Below are 23718 nucleotides of genomic sequence, written 5' to 3'. Positions count from 1 at the left end.
CATCCTTATCTGTCATTTTTGCCTCACTATGTTATCCAGATATGCCAGCTCAAGACACTGAAATAATAATAGCTAATAAGTAAGTAGCTGGCATTCTTGATGAGCCTACTATAGAGCAAGCCTATGTGAAGTGCTTTGCTGTCATCTCATTTAACTTTTCAACTACCTCTTGAAGCAGATATTTTTCTTATCTGTATTTTAGAGATGAGGAAACTGAGGCTTAAAAACATTAAATCACTTGTCAAAGGTTACACAGCCAGCAATAAATGAGTAGTCCGTTTGATCTTCTCAGTTATTCTGCGATGCTGACCTAACCATGACCTCTTAACCTTTATTAGCTCATCGGAAGAGCTACTACTGGGCAAAAATAGCTGTGGCTTCCGGAAACTTTTATTGAAACTCTAAATCTCCTGGCAATAACTTTCAAAAGTCATGATTCAGGCCAGCAGTGATATTTGAAAATGGAATCACAAACAAGTCTCCTGGCTACAGAGATGCTCTTGCTGCCAAAAAGGAATGCTCAGCTTTAACATTTATGACAATCTATGTTTTTCCTGTTACTTAGTCTTTTGCCATCATCGACTGTGGAAAGGCACTGACCCTTGTTCTGTCCTCCCTGGAGAATCCTCTCCTTCAGGTTTAACTGGTTCTGTCCTTTTCCATGTTTTCATTTCACTGGGATCTACAGCAATGTCCTGTCCACTGACCATCTGCATAATGATCACTTGGACACACATAAAAATACACAATCCTGGGCCCCGTTCCACAACTATCTCATAGAATCTCTATAGATTGGAGCCCTGGAAGCAGCATTTTAATCACATTCCCCAGGTAATTCTTATAAATACCAATGTTTGAGAACCACAGGCATAGTCTCCAGATCCACGTGACTCACAGTATCCCCTAGACCAGCAGCACTGAAAATGAGGAATCTTGGGCCCTAACCCTAAACCACTGAATCAGAATGTGCATCTTCATAAAATCCCCAAGTGATTAGATATGACATTACTGTGCATACAGAGAATCAGTGATCTAGAACAATGTTTCCCCCAATTATTTTACATCATCATGGCATGCATAGAAAATGAAATGCGTAGAAAATCTATGTGTGGCACACTGGGAATACAAATGAGAATGTTTGCCATAGCATTGGGGCTCAGCCTGTCCCAGATCCCACCTGGCTGCTCTGCAGGCTGAGGAGACTGACATCCCAGGTATGCCTGTGCCACAGCACATGGGTTGAGAAGCACCGATCTGCTTATAGTACACCCAGCTCTTCTAACTTTGTTCATGAGGCATAATTCCCAGAGCTTGCTTACTCTTACTTTCTTCATCATTTATTAGTTCTTTTCATGCATACTAAGAGTCAGAGAAGCTATTTCCCAACCAACTAGATCTCAGAAGTCTTCATGCAATGGAAGAACACAGTTTCATCTTCAAGTTCTAGGTAGACGCTTGGGGAAATCTGCAGAAAGGAGTTGTGTCTATTATTCTGGAGAGTCATCTGCTACAACCTAAGGAACATGAGGAAAAAATAAGAGCCCTCTTCCCTCTGAAGACTGCTCCTTTCCCCTTCATCTGCAAACCTGAGGAGAGAGGATTAGCACCACGCAAGGTGGCATCCTCTCTTCTGAGTGCCAAGAAGAATGTGATTTTGTTTAATCCTTCCTTAGCAAAATCTGTCAGCTCGTAAACTGGACAGGTGTCCCTTCTCTTAGCCAACCCCTGATAATGGGGTGACAGTTGGGGTGGAAGGAATGGAATACCTTCAGAAACACTTCCTAGAGAGACCATCTGATCAAAAGCACCAAGTGTCAGGACACACCATCTGACTTTGCAAAGCCCCCAGCTACATGGGAACCCCATTGATTGATTTTTTTTTTCTCTTAAGGAAAATGCTGAAAATTTTTAAAGCTCAAAGTAGTGAACTCTTACTTTGAAGCAAATATGACAATGCTTGCCCTTAACTGAAGGATTGCCATGGCCTAAGCAAATACATTTGAGGAAGAGGGGAGGTGATTATTGCTACCAATCAACTCTTCTTTTTTTCCAACTTGCCTGCAAATCTGTATCTAATTCTTGCTATTCTGCTTTCCCCAATCAGAGCCTGGGCAATGAGGCACGCATTTTAGCTGGGTTAGTGTGGAGATCCCTCCTCTGTCCTGAGACTGCACATCCCTCAAGCCTTAGAAGGATCTTCCCTTTACACCCCAAACATACCCAAAAGAGAGTTCTGCCTGAGTAATGGAAAGGACAGTGGCCAGAGCACTGTATTGATATTTGCCACCTCTGGCTTGACTTCTCATAGAGCTCTTTCCTTAATGCAGCTACAGAGACCTTCTTCCTGTTCTGACCAGGAAGCTCGGGGAGCAGTTGGTAGTTCACCCAGGGTTGCCATGATGTCTAAGAAATAAGTGGATTTTCCCTAAGTTCCGAGCAAGAACAGTTGGTAAAAAATTTCTATTCCTTGATCATCTGATTAACAAGTGCTGAAAATGTAAGATTGGGGAAATTGCTGAAGGCTTGGGACTCCCAATCCAAAGAACATAGCTATTTTACATGAGCATTTCAAGCATGGAATATTGAGGCATCTCTCTGCTTTGTGGTCCAGGATGAAGAACAAGCTGTGGTACTTTGAATTTGGCACCTCGGAAACTTTTGCAGCGACCTGCAAGAAACTCCATGACCACATTGAGTTGGAGGTAAGTTCCCAAGTGGGGAGAAGGCTTCCTGGATCTTGGCTCTGCTCCTAGACTGTCACACATGCACAGGATGTATCCTCTTGGGACCTGAAGAGGTGACCCAGACCGTAGTCTGTGTTGTTTCTCCATCCTGTTCCAAAACACCTCCATATCCTCACTTGGAAGGCTCTATTGGCCTGTCTAGAGAATCCCTGGGGGACTGTGGGACTCAGAGGCCTCGAGACCCCAGAGCCACACTTCATTCCAGCCCTCCGCCCTCCTTCCACCGTGGCCTTGTGATTCCCTCTTTTCTGAGAGGTAAAGTCTCCATTGCTGTCAGCACAGAGAGAGGGGCTGCTGCTGGAGAGACAATGTCCCAAGCCTGGTAGAAGTCTGGGAACTGGTGTTACGGGGCAGCATGGGTGGGGAGTATAGGGGCTGCAGCCAGACATCCCCCAGCTGACCTGCCTTGATTTTCACATCTGCTTCAAGGAGCTGACTCACAGGTACCCAGGGTCAGTTTTGTGGGTGTGCAACACAAAATGTCCCTGTGCTTAGAAGGGCCCTTGGTTTCGTGCTATTCTGTCACTGTCTTGAAATCCTTGATAATTTTCTAACAAAGAACCTGGCATTTTCATTTTGAACTAGGCCCCACAAATTATGTAGCCAATCCTGTTGGTGCACTTGTGTTTCACTAACTCTTCCGGCACTTGTAGGGGCCTGCCTCAGACAGTCTGCCTGCTGGCTCCCCTCCCCTGGTTGATAAGCTGCCCACTTCCCACCCTCTCACCCCATATTGGCTAGGCTTCGCTCCGGAAGCCCTCTCATTGACTGCTATGAGGGCAGCTCCTTGGTCTCTGGCCACCTGAAAGCCCAAACTTCTATGCACACCTGCTCCATGGGACTTTACGCCCATTGGTTCTCTTGCCCAGAGTTCTTACTACCAGGCCTGTGGGATTTAGACCTGTAGTCTTGTTTTCACTTGAGAAAAACAAGTGGAAGAGGCAGCCAGAGAGTTCAGCCAGGGTGGGCTCATCTTGGCCCACCAGCTTGGCCTCTAAGACCTCACTGCAGTCCAGTGGGGCCTGGGCCTCCCTGGAGGAGGCGCCTGTGGCCTGGAGTGGTGTAGGAAAGCCCTGTCCCTCCCTGCCGGAAGGGCCCCTGTGCTTCTCACTCACAGGGAGTTTTCACAAACAAAACACGAAGCCAGAGGTTCTGTGCGGCTGCATTTGACTCATCTGCCTGCCTCTCCTCTTCGGTTGCTGGGTTGGTTACCAACGCCAGGGTGGGAGGCGCCGATCTGGCTAATCCCCTGAACTTTTGGCCAGCTTGGTAAGAGGGCAGAGAGGCCAGGCGCCAGGGTGTGTGTCCCCAGGTGGCACATAGGGAGTCTGAGAAGCCGGTCCTCCTCTCTTGATGTGTGAACGCAGTGCTGGGAGCTGAGGAAGGAGAGGCCTTGGCAGGGGAACCGAGTGTGGCTTACAGGGATGTGTGTGCATTTTTTCCCCTTGGCACGGCCGTCTGGTGGGGTCTCTTTAAATATACCACAAGTGAGGGACAGCCCTGGCCTAACCACAGCCAGCTGCAGGCGCACAGCGACTGCTTGTTCTCCCTGCAGCTGGCCTTGAAATCGTGCCCAGAATACAGCAACCCAGCTCCCCTGCCTCTGGCCTGCCCTCCCGGCTCCAGGCCCCACAGTCCCCTCTGGGTTTGAGAGACAGAGGCTCTTCCTCAACCGCAGAGGGGGCCTCATTGCTAAAGACACTGGTGGCCTCTGGAGGGGGTGTTGGGTCTGGAGGGACGGTGTTGTTGGGAGCTTTCAGAAGCACTTCCTGTTTTCCTTATCTCTCCATAATGAGTCTTTTTAGTATTTATTCATGAGGGTTAGCTGGGGGAGTGGGGCTGAGCGTGTCATGTGATGGGCAGCTTCTGACAGCCCTCAGGATTGGGGCAGGCACCATTTCTGTATCCAGAGAATAGCAGTGAATGGTCCTGTGCCTTGCGATCCAGAGGCGGACTAAGAGAGAAAGACAGGGCGAGGCATGGGGGTAACAGGTGTAAGGAGACCGCAGAGCCTTGCAGGGAGATGGGAGAGGGTCAGGGGCCTCAGGAAGAGCTGGTAAGAGCAGCTATGCTAAGGGACCTTCTAAACGTAGTTGCCGCAGACAACAGGCCGGGCCTTTGAGAACCAGCACATGACTCCCCAGCCCAAGGCCAGCAAATAACCCCACTGAGGCATTGCTCCTACATTTCACCATCTTCAATTCCGCACCACAGCCTTTATTTCAAAGTCACACAACCGACCCTGTGAGCTAAGTAGTCCAGAGATTATTATCCCCATTTTATGGAGAAGCAAGCTGAGGCGCAGAGATTTAGAAGGGTAAACTGGGCCAGGTGCAGTGGCTCACAGTTGTAATCCCAGCACTTTGGGAAGCCGAGGCGGGTGGATCACCAGCAGTCAGGAGTTTGAGACCAGCTTGGCCAACATGGTGAAACACTGTTTCTACTAAAAGTACAAAAATTAGCCAGGTATGGGTGGTGGGCGCCTGTAGTCCCAGCTACTCCGGAGGCTGAGACGGGAGAATCGCTTGAACCCAGGAGGCAGAGGCTGCAGTGAGCTGAGATCGTGCCACTGCACTCCAGCCTGGGCAAGACAGAGCAAGACACCGTCTTAAAAAAAAAAAAAAAAAAAAAAAAAAAAAAAAAAAGTAGAAGGGTAAAGTGAAGGAGAGAAAAGTCCAGTAGGACAGGAAAAAGTCACGTGCTTTGACTGCCGACCATAACATGTCCTAATATGCTATGACAACGCAGCAAGGCAAGTATTATCACATTTTAAAAATTAGGTTCAGGTACATTCAGTCTCTCAACCAAAACTTCATTGCTGAAAACTGATAGGAGAGAAGATTCCAGGTCTTTTAGAGAGAATTTAGCTTGGAACTCAATAAATAGAGATTTACCTAACAGGTGCTAGAAGCGGGTAAAGACTTCAGCAGGAGGCACTGTTTCTTCCTCCTTAATATGCTGATTTCCTCTCAGCTCATGCAGCTGGGCAGGTGCGCTGAGAAATGCTTTGCAAAGAACAGAAGACTCAGTCCTACTTCTCATTTGAGGAAGGAATAGATTCAGGCTGGATCATAGGAGAGAGAGTCAGAGAGGAGGAAAACTGCCTTAAGGTTTGCAAAAGGTCTCCCACACAGCATCTCATTTATTTTGATGCACAGAACAGGCAGGGCCAATATTAATGTCCTCACTTTACGGATGAGGGAACTGAGGTTGACAGGTTCAGCGACCAGAGGAAGAGCACAACTGTAAGGAACTTAGGGGAACAATGAAATCTATTTAGGTTCTTCCTTTTTTTTTTTTTTCTTTTTTTTTTTTTTTTGCCAATCTGGTAAAACGTTAGATGGTGAAACTTAAAGCTCAAATGAGAGACTGCAGGGAAGGTCTTCATTAAAATCCATTTGCATGGCGAGGCGCAGTGGCTCACGCCTGTAATCCCAGCACATTGAGAAGCCAAGGCCGGTGGATCACCTGAGGTCAGGAGTTTGAGACCAGCCTGGCCAACATGGTGAAACCCTGTCTCTACTAAAAATACAAAAATTAGCCGGGTGTGGTGGTGCAGGCCTGTAATACCAGCTACTTGGGAGGCTGAGGTAGGAGGATGGCTTGAGCCTGGGAGGCAGAGGTTGCAGTGGGCCAAGATCGCGCCACTGCACTCCAGCCTGGGGAACAGAGCGAGACTCTGTCTCCAAAAAAAAAAAAAGAAAAGAAAAGAAAGCCATTTGTGTGATATACAGGTGATTTCTCCGAGGCTAGTGGCTGTTTGAGAAGGAATAGGAGACTTGGTCTCATCTCTGAAACAAAGCTTGTGGCCAACTGGGCCAACTGGACAAAAGAGAAACTGAAGGGAGTCCACAGAACACACAAAAGCTGTTCAATATGGCACTTGCTTACCTAGTGCTAAGGAAACTAGATGCAAAGAGTCCTACAGAGCCACGTGAGTCAAATCACTCCTGGCCCTGCCTGTGACTCAGGCAGGGGAGAAGGTGACTCTAAATCTCCTGCTGACCTGTAGACACATGGCCAGGGCCCTGACTTGGAGTCAAAAGGCCTGGCAGTGAGCCCTGGTCTGTGCTTAGGTTAAGCAACTTATTGAACTGTATATCTGAGCCTCAGTATTCTCATCTATAAAATGGGGGGCATAGGAGTTAGTCTACCTCCCAAGGCCATTATTAGGATTAAAGTTTTCAGGGCTTTTTGTTTTTGTTTTTTTATGTAACTGGCAGTGGTGCTAAGTGCCTCATGGAATCTGCAAAGCAGCCCTAAGTGGCAGGTGTCATAATCACCTTTCCAGAGAAGGGGGACACAGGCTGAGAGAAGGTAAGAAGCTCACCTGAGGTCCATAACCTACAAGCGATCAGGTCAGGCTTCAAATCCAGGTTTGCCAGACACCCGAGAGTTTCTGGGCAGTACTGGCACTTGAGAAGCTCAGTCTAGAGCACAGACTCTCAACCAGGTTTGGGCATATCCAGTGTCCTTATTCCCAGTCTTTATTTTGACATTTCAGATAACGTTAAAAGCGGAAACAATTTTTTCCATTTGTCAAAACGGGAGCATAAAAAATATTGCAAACGTTCACCCTAGATGCTTCTTCTATGAGACCACAAAGGAAGGCCTGTGAACGTGAGTGCTGTACCTGGAAACTGGGTGCTCCATAAATCGTTGTGGGCCCTAATTAAGAAGCCAGCATGTCAGCTGGGTGCGGTGGCTCATGCCTACAATCCCAGCACTCTGGGAGGCTGAGGTGGGCAGATCACCTGAGGTCAGGAGTTCGAGACCAGCCTGGCCAACATGGTGAACCCTCATCTCTACTAAAAACACAAAATTAGCCTGGTGTGATGGCATGTGCCTGTAATCCCAGCTACTCGGGGGGCTGAGGCAGGAGAATCTCTTGAACCCGGGAGGCAGAGGTTGCAGTGAGTGGAGACCAGGCCATTGCCTTCCAGCCTGGGTGACAAAAGCAAACTCCGTCTCAAAAAAAAAAAAAAAAAAAAGAAGCCAGCATGTCACCCACACCCCCACCCTCACCATCCCTGGTCTAAGGCGATCTCTCAGGGTACTCCTCTCTGACATCTCTTCCCTTCCAGAGGCTCTTAATATTCATTCTAACCTGATTTCACCTGATTAAGCAGGTGGGGGGTGGGGCGAGGGAGGCATACAGTGAGTCACCTCCCCTACCCCAGGCCCAGAATAACCTTGCAGAGGTTTCTGGATGGGATCATAGGTAGAGCAAACCAGACAGGCTTCAACTCAAGCACTTATTTTACATTTTGTAGAGATGTTTCATTTCACTGGCTAAAAATAAGAACTTCCAAAATTCCTGGGGTTTTTTTCTTTTTTTTTTTTTTTTTTGACAGAGTCTTGCTCTGTTGCCAGGCTGGAGTGCAGTAGTGTGATCTTGGCTTACTGCAACCTCCGCCTCCCAGGTTCAAGTGATTCTCCTCCCTCAGCATCCCAAGTAGCTGAAACTATAGGCATGCACCCCCACACCCAGCTAATTTTTGCATTTTTAGTAGAGACAGGATTTCACCATGTAGGCCAGGATGGTCTCGAACTCCTGACCTCGTGATCCACCTGCCTCAGCGTCCCAAAGTGCTGGGATTACAGGCATGAGCCACTGTGCCCGGCCCAATTCCTTGATATTTAATCCAATCTTTAAAACATATTCACAAGGGAAGGCCAGCCAGCTCCACTAATATGAACTAATATAAACTTCGATGGAGGGGAAGTAAGTCCAAATCTGGAAGCTGCTCAAAAGAAAAAAATCTGGTTATCCAGTATATTTTGGGAATCTCTGCACATCAATTACTCCTTTTAATTGAGGATTTTTTTAATACAGAAAAGTCTTGAGAATAGTATATCAAATACTCCCAACTCCCCCTCACTCAGAATTGATATTGTCATTATTTTGTCTTATTTCCTTCAACTGTTTTTCCATTTTTTGTTGTTGTGGTTGTTGTTTTTTTTTTTTTTTTTTTGAGATGGAGCTCATGCTGTCACCCAGGCTGGAGTGTGGTGGCGCAATCTTAGCTCACTGAAACCCCTTCCTCCTGGGTTCAAGTGATCCTCCTGCCTCAGCCTCCTGAGTAGCTGGGATTATAGGTGCCCGCCACCGCGCCTAGTTAATTTTTGTATTTTTAGTAGACACAGGGCTTTGCCATGTTTGCCAGGCTGGTCTTGAACTCCTAACCTCAGGTGACCCACCCACCTCGGCCTCCCAAAGTGCTGGGATTACAGGCGTGAGCCACCGCACCTGGCCCCTTCAACTATTTTTCAACAGAAGAAATAAAATATTACAGATAAAGCTGAAGCCCCCAGCCTCTTTATGCTCCAGACTGACCTTTGGACTCACCTTTATGTTCTTGAGGTCACTCCATGTTAGTGCTGATAGAGCAGGTTGGTCACTGTTTGTTTTTTTTTTTTTTTTTTTTTGAGAAGGAGTTTCACTCTTGTCGCCCCAGCTGGAGTGCAATGGCACAATCTTGGCTCACTGCAACCTCTGCCTTCCAGGTTCAAGTGATTCTCCCGCCTCAGTCTCCCAAGTAGCTGCAATTACAGGCACCCACCACCATATCCAGTTAATTTTTGTATTTTTAGTAGAGACGGGGTTTTGCCATGTTGGCCAGGCTGGTCTTGAACTCCTGACCTCAAGTGATCAGCCCACTTTGGCCTCCCAAAGTGCTGGGATTACATGCATGAACTACTGCACCTGGCCTGGTTGGTCACTTTTAACTGCTCTATGGAGTTCCATGAAAACCCAGCCACTATCTGTGAGGAGGAGCAGAAATGAGAACTCTCAGACACTGCTGGTGGGAACATCAGTGGTAAGCCACTTTGGAGGGCGGTTCAGCAATACATGCCAAGCCGAAAATGCATTTATAGCCTATATGACCCAGCAAATTCTTCTCAACATTGATCTAGAGAGTTTCTCACACATCAGCATGGAGGTGCAATGCAACATTTTTTTATTGCAGCAAAATGGAACCAACCCAAATGACTGTTATTCTAACACTTTAAAAAGACAGTGTGAGTGAATGTACTAAATGCCACTGACATTTTAAAATGGTTAAATTTTTTTAAAAATTTTAATTAAAAAAATAAGGATGTGCTGGGTATATGCTAGCGATATTCAATCCATATCACCATATCAGGATATGGGTCTCACCTATGAGAATCCATATTCTAAAACTAACATTTAGCACAAATAATGAGTCAGATTACCATCTTTTAAGATTGGGCAGATACCTTTAGCTATTCCAATCTAAGCCAGCGCCATTATTATTATTATTATTGTTATTATTATTATTATTATTATTTTGAAGCAGAGCCTCGCTCTGTCACCCAGGATGGAGTGCAGTGGCGCGATCTCAGCTTACCGCAACCTCTGCCTCCCACGTTCAAGTGACTCTCCTACCTCAGCCTCCCAAGTAGCTGGGATTACAGGCACACATCACAATGCCTGGCTAATGTTTCTATTTGTGGAGATGGGGTTTCGCCATGTTGGCCAGGCTGATCTCAAACTCCTGACCTCAAGTGATCCACCTGCCTCGGCCTCCCAAAGTGCTGGGATTACAGGCGTCAGCCACCGCACCTGGCCAGTGCTATTGTTTTTAAAAGAGAGACATCAAGGTCTTCACAGGTTAAGTACCTTGACTAAGTTCACCCAAACCAGTATGTGCAGAAAAGAACTCCCGGCTCTTAAGCTCCAGCTGTGGGCATTCTCGACTCTGTCTTAGCATCCGCCTGCAGCACTGCACACTCTTAAAACTAGAGGGAAAGAGGTCTTCAAGTCTTGGTCTCTCCTGACATGATCTGAACCTTCTTCTCGGCTACCACAGGTAGAGCCTTTCTCTGGAGTAAGGAAAGTGGGAATTGGCTGACGGGCAGCCCATCCATGCAGCCACAGTGGAAGCAATGGAAACACGCATGGGGAAGGGAAAGTTGAGAAGAGCACTAGAAGGGATTTTGAGTTCATGGAAGATAAGAGGCCAACCTGATTACATATCAAACCCTGGAGTCAAAAGTAAGGCTAGAATGGTCCTGAGAGAGCTCCTCCTTCTAGTTTATTCCCTTCCTCAATCCAGCCCAGCAGCTCCCTCATTCTAGCATCACCTTCACTGTGAGACTATCCAAAGCAGCTCCTGCCACTACTGGTTGCTTCTTCTTGCCCATTCACCAGTTCTCACCACTTGGTTTCTTTCTGCTTCCTCCTAATCGGTTTCTTTCTGCTACTCCTAATATGTGTGCTAACCTCTTTTCCTGATTACAAAGGTAATCCAAATTCATGGCCGAACATTTTAAAATATAGAGGAGCAAAAAAGAAAATAACCTCCAATCCCACCAACCAGGAATCAGCACTGTTAAAACATTGACCTCATTTCAATCTTAGAGTAATGTTAGCCCTTGTTTCTTTAACATCAGGCCTCTTGAGGACCTCTATGATTCTTTGGCTTATTAAATCTTCATTCATTTTTAAATGCAGCTCCATCATCCCCATCTCTGTCTCTTTCAATCATGCGCTGACTCCAAGTTTCCTTCACTGATGCTTAGAATCGTTCAGCTTACTAAGGAAAAACTGTTTCTGTCAACTTTCCCTTACAAAATTCCATTGTTTGCTTGCAGTTTCTGGCACATAAAACTTTTTCTCTTTCTTAAATGACCCTCTTTTTTATTTCTTACTAATGTGCACCCTGTAGTTCACTTCAAGTGTCAATTCATTCATATGCTTTTATTTTCCTGTTCTTTTCCATTTCTTTTGTTCTTTGTGAATTGCTTTGATTTTCTTTTGTCTTCAGACTCCTGGCTCTATCTACTTTGTGTCTTCCATGGACTTAGAAGTAACTTTTAAAGATTACGTTTTATGCCTACATTTTCACAAAGTAGTTGTTGAGGGATATGCAGCATGTTTAATAGATGGGGCCCAAGAAAGTCTCAGAAGACCACAGTTGGGGGTCACGTGATTCAGCATGTTGGGTCAGAATGCTCTCCCACAATACGTTTCCTTCTGGAAGATTCTCTCAGCCTACCTCTGTCCCAGCCCCAGGAAGCATAAGTCTTCTACCACCAAGGTCCCTTACTAAAAGAATAACTTTCCCCAAGCAATGTCTACCAAACAAATGCATCTTTTAAGTAATAATAAACTGTGAGGCCCCATCAGTGGGGAATGACCTAGACTTTTTAGAATATTCAGAGGAATTCATGATCTTCCTCACCACACTCGGGAGATTTGGGAACCTCAGGGAAGAGAAACATTACAATCCTTTTCTTCCTCTACAATCACAGGTTATTAAACAGAGAAAATTATATACAAATATGTCTTGTTGGCTATAGTGGATATGTCTTTGTTTTTCTAACTTATCCTGTGAGGTCATAAACTTACCAATCTTAGTCTTCACTAGAAGAGGAATTAAGAAGGTAGAAGAACTGAATCTTTAAAGAAGGTCATAGAATCTACAAGGGGTTGGATAAATGCCACTGTGCACACACACGTGTTATATCTCAAGCCCATTGGGATCAACAAATGAATAACAATAGCAGCAACTTACTGAGTACTTACCATGTGGCAAGCTCTGTCTTATTTCATCTTTATAACAGCTCTGCATGGTTGTGTATTATTCCCATTATTTACCCAAGGAAACTGCATCTCATAAAACAAGTAAGTACTCCCAAGATCAGATGAGTTTCAAGCCTCAATCTGTGATCCCCGGCCCATATGCCCTTCACAATGCCATGGGACCTGCAGTAGGAGATGACCTCTGCATTACCCTCTTGCTTTTAGAAAAGTCATGTGTCCATTTAGTTGATAAAGGGGCTCCCATTCAGGACTTGGCCTATCTATTAGGCAGTCAGCTTTCTGAAGCAAGGACTTTATCTTATTCATTCTATACCCCTGGACTTAGCACAATCCCTAAAATGAACTAATTCCTCAATAGTTTTTTGTTGATTATAAAATTGAACCAAGTATAGGAAATTCCACAATTGGTGTGAACATTAGAAATGATCACTTGACTAGCCTCAAGTCATGCCTTTTTCCTGGAAGCTACCAGAAAAAGGGGCCCACCTTGCTGCATTTTTAACACAAAGGGGAAGATGGCTGGCACTCAGGCCTTCTCCTAACTGCACAGTGAGTGAGAAGGCCTTCCACGCCCATCTCTAGGAAGCTATTGGTGGTATCTTTGATAGTAGCAGAGGGTCCGGGACAACTGTGAACCAGGACAGGAAATGCCAACATTCTCCCACCTCTTTCCCAACCAACAGAATTAAGACAGTGAGTGGGCAGAGCTCATGTGGCCGTGAGGGTGCCAGGTGACTGTAGGGTGGAAGTCACCCTGCAGGGCAGAAAGGGTCTCCATTCTGAGCCCTCTCTCATGGCTCAGAAGCCTACCTGCCCATGATCCCTGCCGGCCCCCAGGCCATCAAGCCCTGCTTTGTCTGCAGGAAAGTGTGATCCCTCAAAAAGCCCCATCCACTCCAGGTTGGCCTCAGCTTCCCAGACAGACAGCAAAGCCTATTAATCTGCATCCAGAGCAAGATTCCCTTAACACACCAGTTTAAAAAAAAGAAAGAAAGAAAGAAAGAAAGAAAAACACTTGGGGCGGGTGGAGCAGCGGGTAGGAAACAGCTTTGCCTTCTGTCCAACTCTGAAGCAAGCCATCACTGTGAACTCTGAGAAACAGCAGTTTTGTTTTGGAAACTGGCACCCTGTGCCGGCTCACTCCTGGAAATGAATTTGGGCACCCCCACCCCCAGCTGCAATATTCTACTTCCAGTCTGCCTGCCAACACCCCCTTCCAGCTGCCCCTCTCAAAGGCACCATTGTGCCCGCCTGGCACAGCAACAGAGGAGGGCTAAAGAGGAAGAAAACATTTTCTGCCCATGGGATGTTCTTAAGCAGGTTGTGTGTACATGGCTTCAATGCTGCATTCCTTGAGCCCACACAAACCCGCCAGAACTCCATCATCCCTGTCACAGATGCAGCCACTTTCCAGTCTAACCGGCCCACCTCAGCTCACTGTCAGAGAACTCAGAGCACACAGCAGGGTGGACAAGGCTGGGTGGAAGCGGGGGGTCAGGATGGCACTCTTTCAGCACAGCACACACTAGCCTGCCAAAACAAAGCTGAACGTAGATGTGGAATTTTGGAACTGGAAGAGGATTTAGTTCCACTTACCACTCCACAAAAGACTCATCCTAACACGTTGTGATAAGTGGGCACCCAGCCTCCTCCTGAATCTCCAAAGATAGGAAGTTCACTACTTTTCAAGAAGCCTGCTGCATTACTGGACAGCTCTGATTTTCAGAAAGTTCTTCCTGATGTTGAACAAGGATTGTGTGTCCCATTCCTTGTCATCTTCTTCCCTAGACAGCACTTAGCACAATACTTGGAACAAAATAGGTGCACAATAAGTGTTTACGGGGTGCATGACTGAATTCTCCATCCACTGGGCCCATTTTCACCCTCCAGAGGCACACAGAGCATCCTCCACACTCCTCCACATGAGTGTCTTTCATAGGGCTGGAGATGTATCTTCATGGTGTCTCCTTTTCATCTTCACTGAGCTAAACAGCCTCAGTTCCTTAGATGACTTGATTTATAGACCCACAAATATCCTGGACCACTCTTCTCTTGATACACTCCATTTTTTTCAGGGTCTGCCTTAAAATGAAAAATCAAATTCCTGTTCTATAATACTCTAAATGTGATCTCATAGGTAACAAAGCACAAGAGTAAGAGGCATTGGGTGCGTGCACTCTGTAAGTTGGGCTGACTTCTTGATCTCATCACTTGCATCTCGTGCATGAAACCTGCAGGTTCATGAGGACTATCATGAACCTTGACAAATTTGGAAAGACATTCCTTCCTTAGTGTCACTGAGTCAATGTTTCCTCATCTGTAAAAATGGGAATACAAGGCCGGGCGCGGTGGCTCACACCTGTAATTCCAGCACTGTGGGAGGCTGAGGCAGGCAGATCGCCTGAGGTCAGGTGTTCAAGGCCAGCCTGGCCAAAATGGTGAAACTGCATCCCTACTAAGAATACAAAAATTAGCCGGATGTGGTGGTGTGCACCTGTAATCACAGCTACTCAGGAGGCTGAGGCAGGAGAATCGCTTGAACCCAGGAGGTGGAGGTTGTGGTGAGGCAAGATCATGCCACTGCACTCTAGCCTGGGATACAGAGCAAGACTTTGTCTCAAAAAAAAAAAAAAAATGGGAATACAAATACTGACATTGTAGGGTTGTGAAGATTAGACATAAAATATATAAAGTGCTGGTTCATAATAGTTACTGAATAAATGATATATATTAATAATATATAACATATGTGTGGATTAATATCATTATCTAACAGCCCACAATAGACATCAGCTCCTAAAATGATGTAAACCAGCACCTCTGAATGCAGGAGAAGCCACTGTTCTGTAAGAGTTGCTACAGGCCAGGCCAGTTTGTATATGTTAATACTGGACTGTCCTGAAAGCCAGGCACGGTGGCTCATGCCTGTAATCTCAGCACTTTGGGAGGCTGAGGCGGGTAGATCATGAGGTCAAGAGATCAAGATAATCCTGGCCAACATGGTGAAACTCTGTCTCTACTAAAAACAATACAAAAATTAACTGGGCGTGGTGGCATGCACCTGTAGTCCCAGCTACTTGAGAGGCTGAGGCAGGAGAATCACTTGAACCTGGGAGGTGGAGGCTGCAGTGAGCTGAGATCGCGCCACTGCACTCTAGCCTGGGCAACAGAGTGAGACTCAGTCTTACAAAAAAAAAAAAAAGAAAAAGAAAAAGAGAGATCCTTTTAAGAGACTATACGGGAAATAATTTATGGAGAAAATAGCATCTGTAGAGATTTAGAAGAAAGGTACAGGGAAGGTGCTAGGGTATCCTACCATTAGGGGACTATATTAATGGGTCTAGACAAGAACTATAATATAAGACAAGAAGTATAATAGAAGGTGTAGGCTGACAACACCTGAATCCACTGATCAGTCTAAAAATCACAAAAAAAAGAGACAACCAAATTATGTGCTTCCTAATGAGATGCAATAGGAAATATACAGCCCCACTAATGAAGTAATCTTGCCAAAAAGCCAACCCTAAATCTAGTCAAGCCTGTAGATCTAAAAATACCAATTTAGTGAAAATACAAGGGATAGACTATGTTTAAAAGACACCCCAGAGATGCAGTTGGCAAAATCCAGAATCTGCGCAACACTACAGCCTTACTACTCAAAGTGTGGTCCACGGACCTGCAGCATCAGCATCACCAAGAAGGGGGTCAGAAATGCAGTCTCGGGCCGCACCCAGACCTCCTAAATCAGAATCTGCATTTTAATAAGACCCTGGAGTGATCTGCATGCACATTCAAGTTTGAGAAGCACTGCTCTAAGGACAAATGACCCAGTTCTTCAATAAATAAAAGACAAGGATAAAAAAGAACAGGAGTCTATAGATCAAAAGAGACCTAACAGATATATATATCAACAAATGCAGTGTAAAGACTTTTCAGGCAAGCTAACAATAAAAAAAAAAAAGACACTATCAAGGAAATTTGAACAACTACAGGATACTTATTAAAGAATTTTTTTAAGAGTAACAATAGTATTAAGGTAATTCTTTTTTTTTTTTTTTTTTTTTTTGCTATAAACTAGTTCAGTGTGGCGGTGATAAAGTGAACTGGGATAGAGTTAAAACAAGATTAGCTGCCTGTTGCTAGAGGTGCTGATTACCCAGACTGGGTTTTGGGGTACACGGGGGTTTATTATTCTCTCTACTTTCCCTATATGTTTGAAAATACCCATAATTTTTTTTATATAGAGTCTCGCTCTGTCGCCCAGACTGGAGTGCAGTGGCGCGATCTCAGCTCATTGCAACCTCCGCCTCCCGGGTTCAAGCGATTCTCATGCCTCAGCCTCCAGAGTAGCTGAGATTACAGGCGTCCCCCACCACGCCCAGCTAATTTTTTGTATTTTTAGTAGAGACGGGGTTTCGCCATATTGGCCAGGCTGGTCTCGAACTCCTGACCTCAGGTAATCCAAACGCCTCGGCCTCCCAAAGTGCTGCGATTACAGGCATGAGCCACCTTGCCCGGCTTTTTTTTTTTTTTTTTTTTTAAGAAAGATCAAGAAAGAGTGGTGGAAGATGGGAGGGACAATAACTCAGTGGCAGGGTACCCAAGAAAGAAAATTTCCAGCAGAAAGGGGGCACATGCCTCCGGAGCTACCGAGTCCTGGCTTCCACCTCCGATCTGGCCTGGCGGAGGTCATTCCTGAGAGCAGACAAAGCCGAGTGGCAGGCCTATAAACAGAACTATCTGCGTCCAAATCAAATCTGTGGCACGGTGAATCGAGGTTAGAAGAAGGGGGAATTTCCTAGTTGCTAAAAACTGAAACAGGTCATCAAATAAATTGTGGAATCTCCTTCCCTAAGGCCCTTCAGAAATAGGATCGACAGGGCTGGAGTGGAGGGGCCCCCGCCCGCCGCCCTTTTGAGGCCGCGGCGCAGGAGAGCAGGAGGGCACGGAAACGCCGGCACCGGCTGGGAAGCTTCGGTGCTCGGGGTCCCTCTCGGCGAGGGCGGAGAAGTCGGCGGCCTCTGCCTTGAATTCTGTGATTGTAGGGATCGAGACATCAAGGGCGGGGGTGGAGAGGATTACGGGTTCCCAGTGCGTTTCATTTGCACATAAATGCGCTTTGCCTCCTAACCCTGTCTCTGTTACCTGTGCACCCGCCTTCCACCAAACCAACCAACCACCCGCGGCTCAGGAAGAAACCAGAACGGGGGGATTGTCCTCCCAAGGGGGACACAGTTGAACGTGGCCGGCAGCCTCTGGCCTCCCGGGCCTGGGTTCAGACGGACTCCGGCGCTGCTTCCAAGCCCGACATCGGGCACCTGGCTGCCGGCGCACCAGGAGCACGATTTCAAGCGTGTGCACGTTCTCTGCTCGGGCCAGGAGCTCTGTTTCAGCCCCACTTCGGGCGGTAAATCCCTGGTTCCGCCCAGCGCAGCCTCGGCTCGGAGGGCAGCCTGCTAGCCAGGTCCTGGGTTAGGGATGGCCCATGGTGCGCGCGGGGACCGCCACCCTCCTTCGCGCCACGCCGGGGCCGCGCGGGCCGGAGCAGGGGGAGGGGGCCCGATGACGTCATGGAACAGTTGGAGGATTTAGCTCGGGAACCCGCCGGGGAGCGGGCCCCAGTGCCGGCGTTCCATTTAGGCCGACAGCGTCCCGGGCTCGGCTCCACTTTCCCAGACGGCACGGCTGCCTTCCAGGTCCAGAGCGGGCCTGGGGTTCTGAAGGAAATCAGTGCACGATCGCGAGGCCAGGAACTCTGGAGAATGGGCACGCAGGCGTGTGCTTCCCAAGGCTCTTACCAGCCTGGGTCGGGCCAAGAGGCCATTAAGATGCTTCCAGCAAAGCCTCAGGTAGGGGGAGTGAATTCAGGAAGATAAATGCCTCATGGCACAGAGGTTGGGGAACCTGTGGTGATAATGCAGACAGTTGCATAGTGCTACTGCCTTCCAGACACCAATCAACCCCTTAAGGCAGATGTTATTCCCCCATCCTCCATTTTACAGATGACAAATTAAACCTCGGAGGGGTAAGGAAACAACCTGGAATCACACCACTGGCAAGTGACAGAGCCAAGATTTAAACCCATGTCTCTCTGCCTCCAAGCCCAGGCAGGTACGTTCTTTCCAAGACACTACATTGGCTCCCACTTTCCAAGTAGGTGCATTCCAAGAGGAGAGGACACCAGCGTCCCGCAGACCCCAGGCTTCTCCCATCTCCTCTACTTGCCCTATCTACATGGGACCCACTGCGGTAATAGGGGAAGGGGACAACCTAGAAAGCAGAGTGAGGATTGTCTGCTGTTCCAGGGGGAGGTAAACGTTTACCAAGGTAATAGCAAACACACTTAGCTGGCTATGGATAGAGATGGAGGGGACAGAGTACACTTAAAACTGTAGTACGGAAGAAAGGTGACTTTGTGGAATACTATTTGTCAAGGACTGTGCTGGTGATGTACTTTTTTAGAAAACAAACCTGGTGTGGAGGCAAGATATAATAATATTAATATCCAACATCGATGTGCCAGGCATTGCTCTAAGCACTCTATAAGATAGAGCAGTAGTGAGAGATCTCAATTATTCAAACAGCTGGAAGTTTAATTTTGCTATAAGCGTAGCATCAGCAAAAATCCCGATTTGCCTCACTGACTCATCTCCAGCGTAGGATCTGGCATCTGCCTTCCTGGGTTTGCATCCTGGCTCTGCCATCTTGTAGAGTGGGAAGCTATGGAGCCTTGAGCAAGCATCTTAACCCCTAAGAGGCCCTGTCAGTTGGGGGTAGCAATGCTGCCTCCCTCATCACGTTCATGTGAAGATCCCAAGAGATACTGTGGGTGAATCCCAGCACAGTGCCCTAGGAAGCTCTCACCAAGCATGAGTTGCTAATAATATTATTATTACTGCTCAGAAGGGAAAGGGATGTTTTGACCAACAATAAATAAATTGAGATGATGTGGAAGCAACTACAATCAAGGCGGGGAAGTGGCCACTTCCTCTAGAGGGTGACAAGGACAAAAGAAAGTGTGGGCCGGGCGCGGTGGCTCACACCTGTAATCCCAGCACTTCGGGAGGCCGAGGCGGGCGGATCACCTGAGGTCGGTTCGAGACCAGGCTGGCCAACATGGTGAAACCCCGTCTCAACTAAAAATACAAAATAAATTAGCTGGGCGTGGTGGTGGGCACCTGTAATCCCAGCTACTTCAGGAGGCCAAGGCAGGAGAATCGTTTGAACCCAGGAGGTGGAGGTTGCAGTGAGCCAAGATCACGCTACCGCACTCCAGCCTGGGCGACAAGAGCGAAACTCCGTCTCAGAAAAAAAAAAAGAAAAGAAAAGAAAAGAAAAGAAAAAAGAAGGTGTGATCCAATGGGACTCTAGCCTAAATCTCTAGGAATATGTGTATGAAGGATAGGAGGGTAGAAGACATTCCAAAATAAGTTTCTAAGAAGTCATGAATCACATTGAAAAGAAAAAAGAAAAAGGAGTTGGTTTTTGTTTTTCAATCAATGTGACAGCAACAGAGAGTTCTGGTTGAGCCCATGCTTTCAGGAGATGGTACACATACACGCAAAGGCAGAGCCTGGGCAGGCGACCAGGTAGAAATACACAAAAGCAACTCAGACCTGTGAGCCTGGCTTCAGGCTAACTGAAGGCCAAGCTGAATGCTAGACAACGTTTGAAGCAAAAAAGAACATAGAAAGCATAGCTCAACAGGGCTTTGCCATTCTGGAAGAGTTTTCACCTTTTCCAAAGACAGTGGCCTTAAACTAAAAATGGAAGAAAAGATGCCAAAGGTGGATACTAGAACCCAACGTAAATCAATGGAGAACTAACTGGCTTTGAAACACACACACACATTTGAATCCAAGTTGCCGGACGAGCCTGTAGATGTCATTCAGGGGCCACTTTGACAAATCCAGAAAACAGAGTAGGTTCTAGCCAATAAGAGGCAGACAAATATGGCTCCAGTGTTCAAAAAATAAGAATAGTGTACATTTTGGAAACCACAGACTGATACACTTTATTCTGATCCCTGGCAAGATTCTAGAGTAGATTGTTAACCAAGTATTTAGGCTTTGCACACAGATATTGGTGATGTAATTGAGTTCTCTTATTCCTTTTCTAATAGAGGTTGTAGAGTGGTCACTTAGGAAATGCTGTTTGATCTCGGCACAGTGTTTTATGTTTTCACGGAAAGAACACAGGATTGAGGTCTGGAGACCTGGATACATATCTAGCTCCACCATTAATAAGTTAGATGACCACAGGGAAGTTTCTTAACCTCACTGGGGCTCATTTATGAAAGATGAGGCATGCAAGATGAGAGGCATCTTCCCTTATGTGCCTCTCATCTCTAAATTCCATCAGTCTGTCTTATAATAAAAAGTAGGCTGGGTGACAGTCCAGTCCAGAGGATGCAGCTCCAATAAAGCAGCCATACCCCAAAGGATGTTAATGCATAGTGTTTGGTGTTAAACTGACTAAGGAGAGGGCTCGGTCACTGTTTTTTCCTTTTATACACACATATTAATGACCCAATCCCCAAATGATGGGAACGCTATGACAAAAGGTCACAGAATGAAGACTGGAAGTAAGCTGGGTAGACTAGAGGAAACTTGGGCTGAAAGCCAGATGAAATTAATTAACATAAATGTAAAGTTTTATGTCTATGTTATTTTTTAAAATCTACACAGGTTCAGAATGGCAAAGAACTGGATGAAAAATAGATCATGAGATGGTCTGGGCAACGAAGATGACCACCCATTTAAGCTGAAGTGATGTTGTCATCTAGCCACTAACAAAAGGGCCAGCGCAATCTTTATCATACTGAATAATAAGGATAAGGATGATGATGATGGATAACGTGCTGAGCTCTTACATGAGCTTTGCACGTCATCTCATTTCTGGGGCATGATAGTATCACAAAATTTCAGCCACAAGAAGTACTGGTGTGGTAGCCACCTGCCCCCATCAGATCCCGTCGTTAGTGTTGTTTTCAATGCCGGGGGCCTTGCCAAATAGCAGGGTAACAAACTAGAGTGTGTGCAAAACAGGGCAGCCGGGATGGGAAAAGATCTGAAGCCCAAGTCTCATGGGAGAAGATGAAGAGAGTTGACAGTCCAGAGGTGGCACAACCTGGTAGTATGAGAGAGAGGAGAAATAAAAAACCTGGGCTCTGACTACCTGCCCTTAAATCTGTGTACTTCCACTTGTAAGTTGTGAACTTTGGGCAAGTTACTTAACCTCCTCTGTGCCTCAGTTTCTCCAGTGTAAAAAGAGGATAGTCATAGTAACTAACTTATAGGGTTATTATGAGATAATAAATGAGATGTGTATAAAATTGTGTGTGGTAGATGGCAGTGCTGAATACATGTGCACAATGGTGATCTTCATCATCATCATCATCTATCTGGGGGGTGGCCTATGGAGGAGGAAGGAGGGTCATTCTGTATGGGTTCAGAAGGGAGAACAGGACCAACCGGTGGAAACAAGAGTGAGAGACAATCCAGATCAACATAAAGAGACTTCTCAAATTATCAGAACTTCCCAGTGAAAAAATGAGTTCCCAGTTACCAGAGTTGCTCACCGTATGCCATCTTGTAGTTGGGGAAACAAGATAACATAACGTAAGAACTGCGAAGAAATCAGGAGGTGAGTCACTGTGAATGGCAACAAGTCTTCTAGTCCTCCTCTGATGGCAACAATACCTTTCTAGTCCTCCTCTGTTGATCAGTCTCTGGAAGTTTGGGTTTGTACGTAACCTCAGAGATAGTGGGTTTTTATTGTATGCGTTTGATTTTTTCTTTCTCGCAATAAACAAGATAAAGACCATGTACTTTGTAGTCAAATCCCCCAACTTTGAATCCCTGCTCTGTTATTTATTAGCTGTTCAAGCTTGGATAACTTAGCTCAACTCTCTGGGTCCAGTGTTTGCTTCTGTAAGTGAAATAAACTACCTACTACCCTGAGGAACAAGGATCGGAGCTGATATTTCTTGCTGTGTTGGTAAGCACGATGCCAAAATGGGCTGACTTTATAGACATGTGAGATGAAAATTCAAGCCTTCTGGCTTTTTGTACCTGGTGGGGACTGCAAGTTGTGGGGACTGGATAAAGAAACTCTGCTCCTTCAGCAAACACATATGCCAAAATTGCATTTATGATAGATACAGGAGACAGGCAGATTCTGAAAGCCTTCCAAAGCTTAAAGCCTTGTGCTTCTCACAGAGAGATAAAATAGGAGGGGGTAAAACGAAAATTTTCTGGCCAGGTGTGGTGGCTCACTCCTGTAATCCCAGCACTTTAGGAGGCTGAGGCAGGTGGATCAAGAGGTCAGGAGATCGAGACCATCCTGGCCAACATAGTGAAACCCTGTCTCTACTAAAAGTACAAAAACTAGCTGGGCATGGTGGCGGGTGCCTGTAATCTCAGATACTCAGGAGGCTGAGGGAGGAGAATTGCTTGAAACCGGAAAGTGGAGGTTGCAGTGAGCCGAGATTATGCCACTGCACTCCAGCCTGGGTGACAGAGCGAGACTCCATCTCAAAAAAAAAAAAAAAAAAAAAAAAAAAATGAAAATTTTCTGTCATTTGTTAGGTTCTGAATTTTCTGTCATTTGTTGGGTTCTGAATTCAGTTCCACTAAATCTTCTAATGGTTAGGAAGGGGCAAGATTGATGATAATGAGATTAGACTGGAGAACAGTTTGACAATTGATTTGAGAATCAGCCCTAAAGCACTTCTAGACCTAAAGATGACCTCGGAGCCTTCTGCTGTCTTCCTTGGAGCTGACCAGGTCTGGATCTCTCATCTCACCACAGCGGTCAAAGCATTAAGTCTGAGCGACTTTGCCTATGATTTCTCTTCTGACAGTGGCAGGGTGGTGGCTGAGGACCTGTCACATCCTTTAAGAGAGTACCCACCACACACACACACATGCACGCACACACACACACACACACACAGAGCACCTTGGGTTGTGACACACTGAGGACACTAACAGATGGCCTTTTCTCTCTGTCCTCCAGTGCGATGGGGTAGGAGTGGACCTGAGCAACATCTTCCTGGAAGGCATTGCCATTCTCAACATTCCCAGCATGTACGGAGGCACCAATCTCTGGGGAGAAAACAAGAAGAACCGGGCTGTGATCCGGGAAAGCAGGAAGGGTGTCACTGACCCCAAAGAACTGAAATTCTGCGTTCAAGGTAAGCCAGGAATGAGGATAATTGTTTTAGGTCAATGCCCAGTGGTAGGAGCCCTCAGGTGGGTGTCAGCGGGCTTCGTAAGGCCCCACAGCCCAGCAAGGACTCCATGCTCTGTGGATACGCTGACTCATCATCCGATGTTGCAAAGTTTACAACTTAATCCAGAAGACAAAAATTCCCAATAAGGGTGTCTTCAATGACAGTCA

The 23718-nt window shown here is 46.4% G+C and overlaps 1 protein-coding gene across 6 annotated transcripts in view; it reads left to right on the top strand.

Moving 5' to 3' along the window:
• Nucleotides 1-23718, top strand: part of DGKG (diacylglycerol kinase gamma) — a 210320-nt gene that overhangs the window by 146342 nt on the left and 40260 nt on the right. For all 6 annotated transcript variants that reach the window (XM_063621931.1, XM_063621932.1, XM_063621929.1 and 3 more), the window contains 2 exons: nucleotides 2612-2702; nucleotides 23335-23512. In XM_063621931.1, coding sequence (XP_063478001.1) covers nucleotides 2612-2702; nucleotides 23335-23512 — 269 coding nt within the window. The remainder of the gene's footprint in view (nucleotides 1-2611; nucleotides 2703-23334; nucleotides 23513-23718) is intronic.

This window comes from Symphalangus syndactylus, chromosome 17, assembly GCF_028878055.3.
Source record: "Symphalangus syndactylus isolate Jambi chromosome 17, NHGRI_mSymSyn1-v2.1_pri, whole genome shotgun sequence".
NCBI classification, from domain to species: Eukaryota; Metazoa; Chordata; class Mammalia; order Primates; family Hylobatidae; genus Symphalangus; species Symphalangus syndactylus.
The sequence above is the reverse complement of the archived record's forward strand: the minus strand, read 5'-3'. Positions and strand labels throughout refer to the sequence as shown.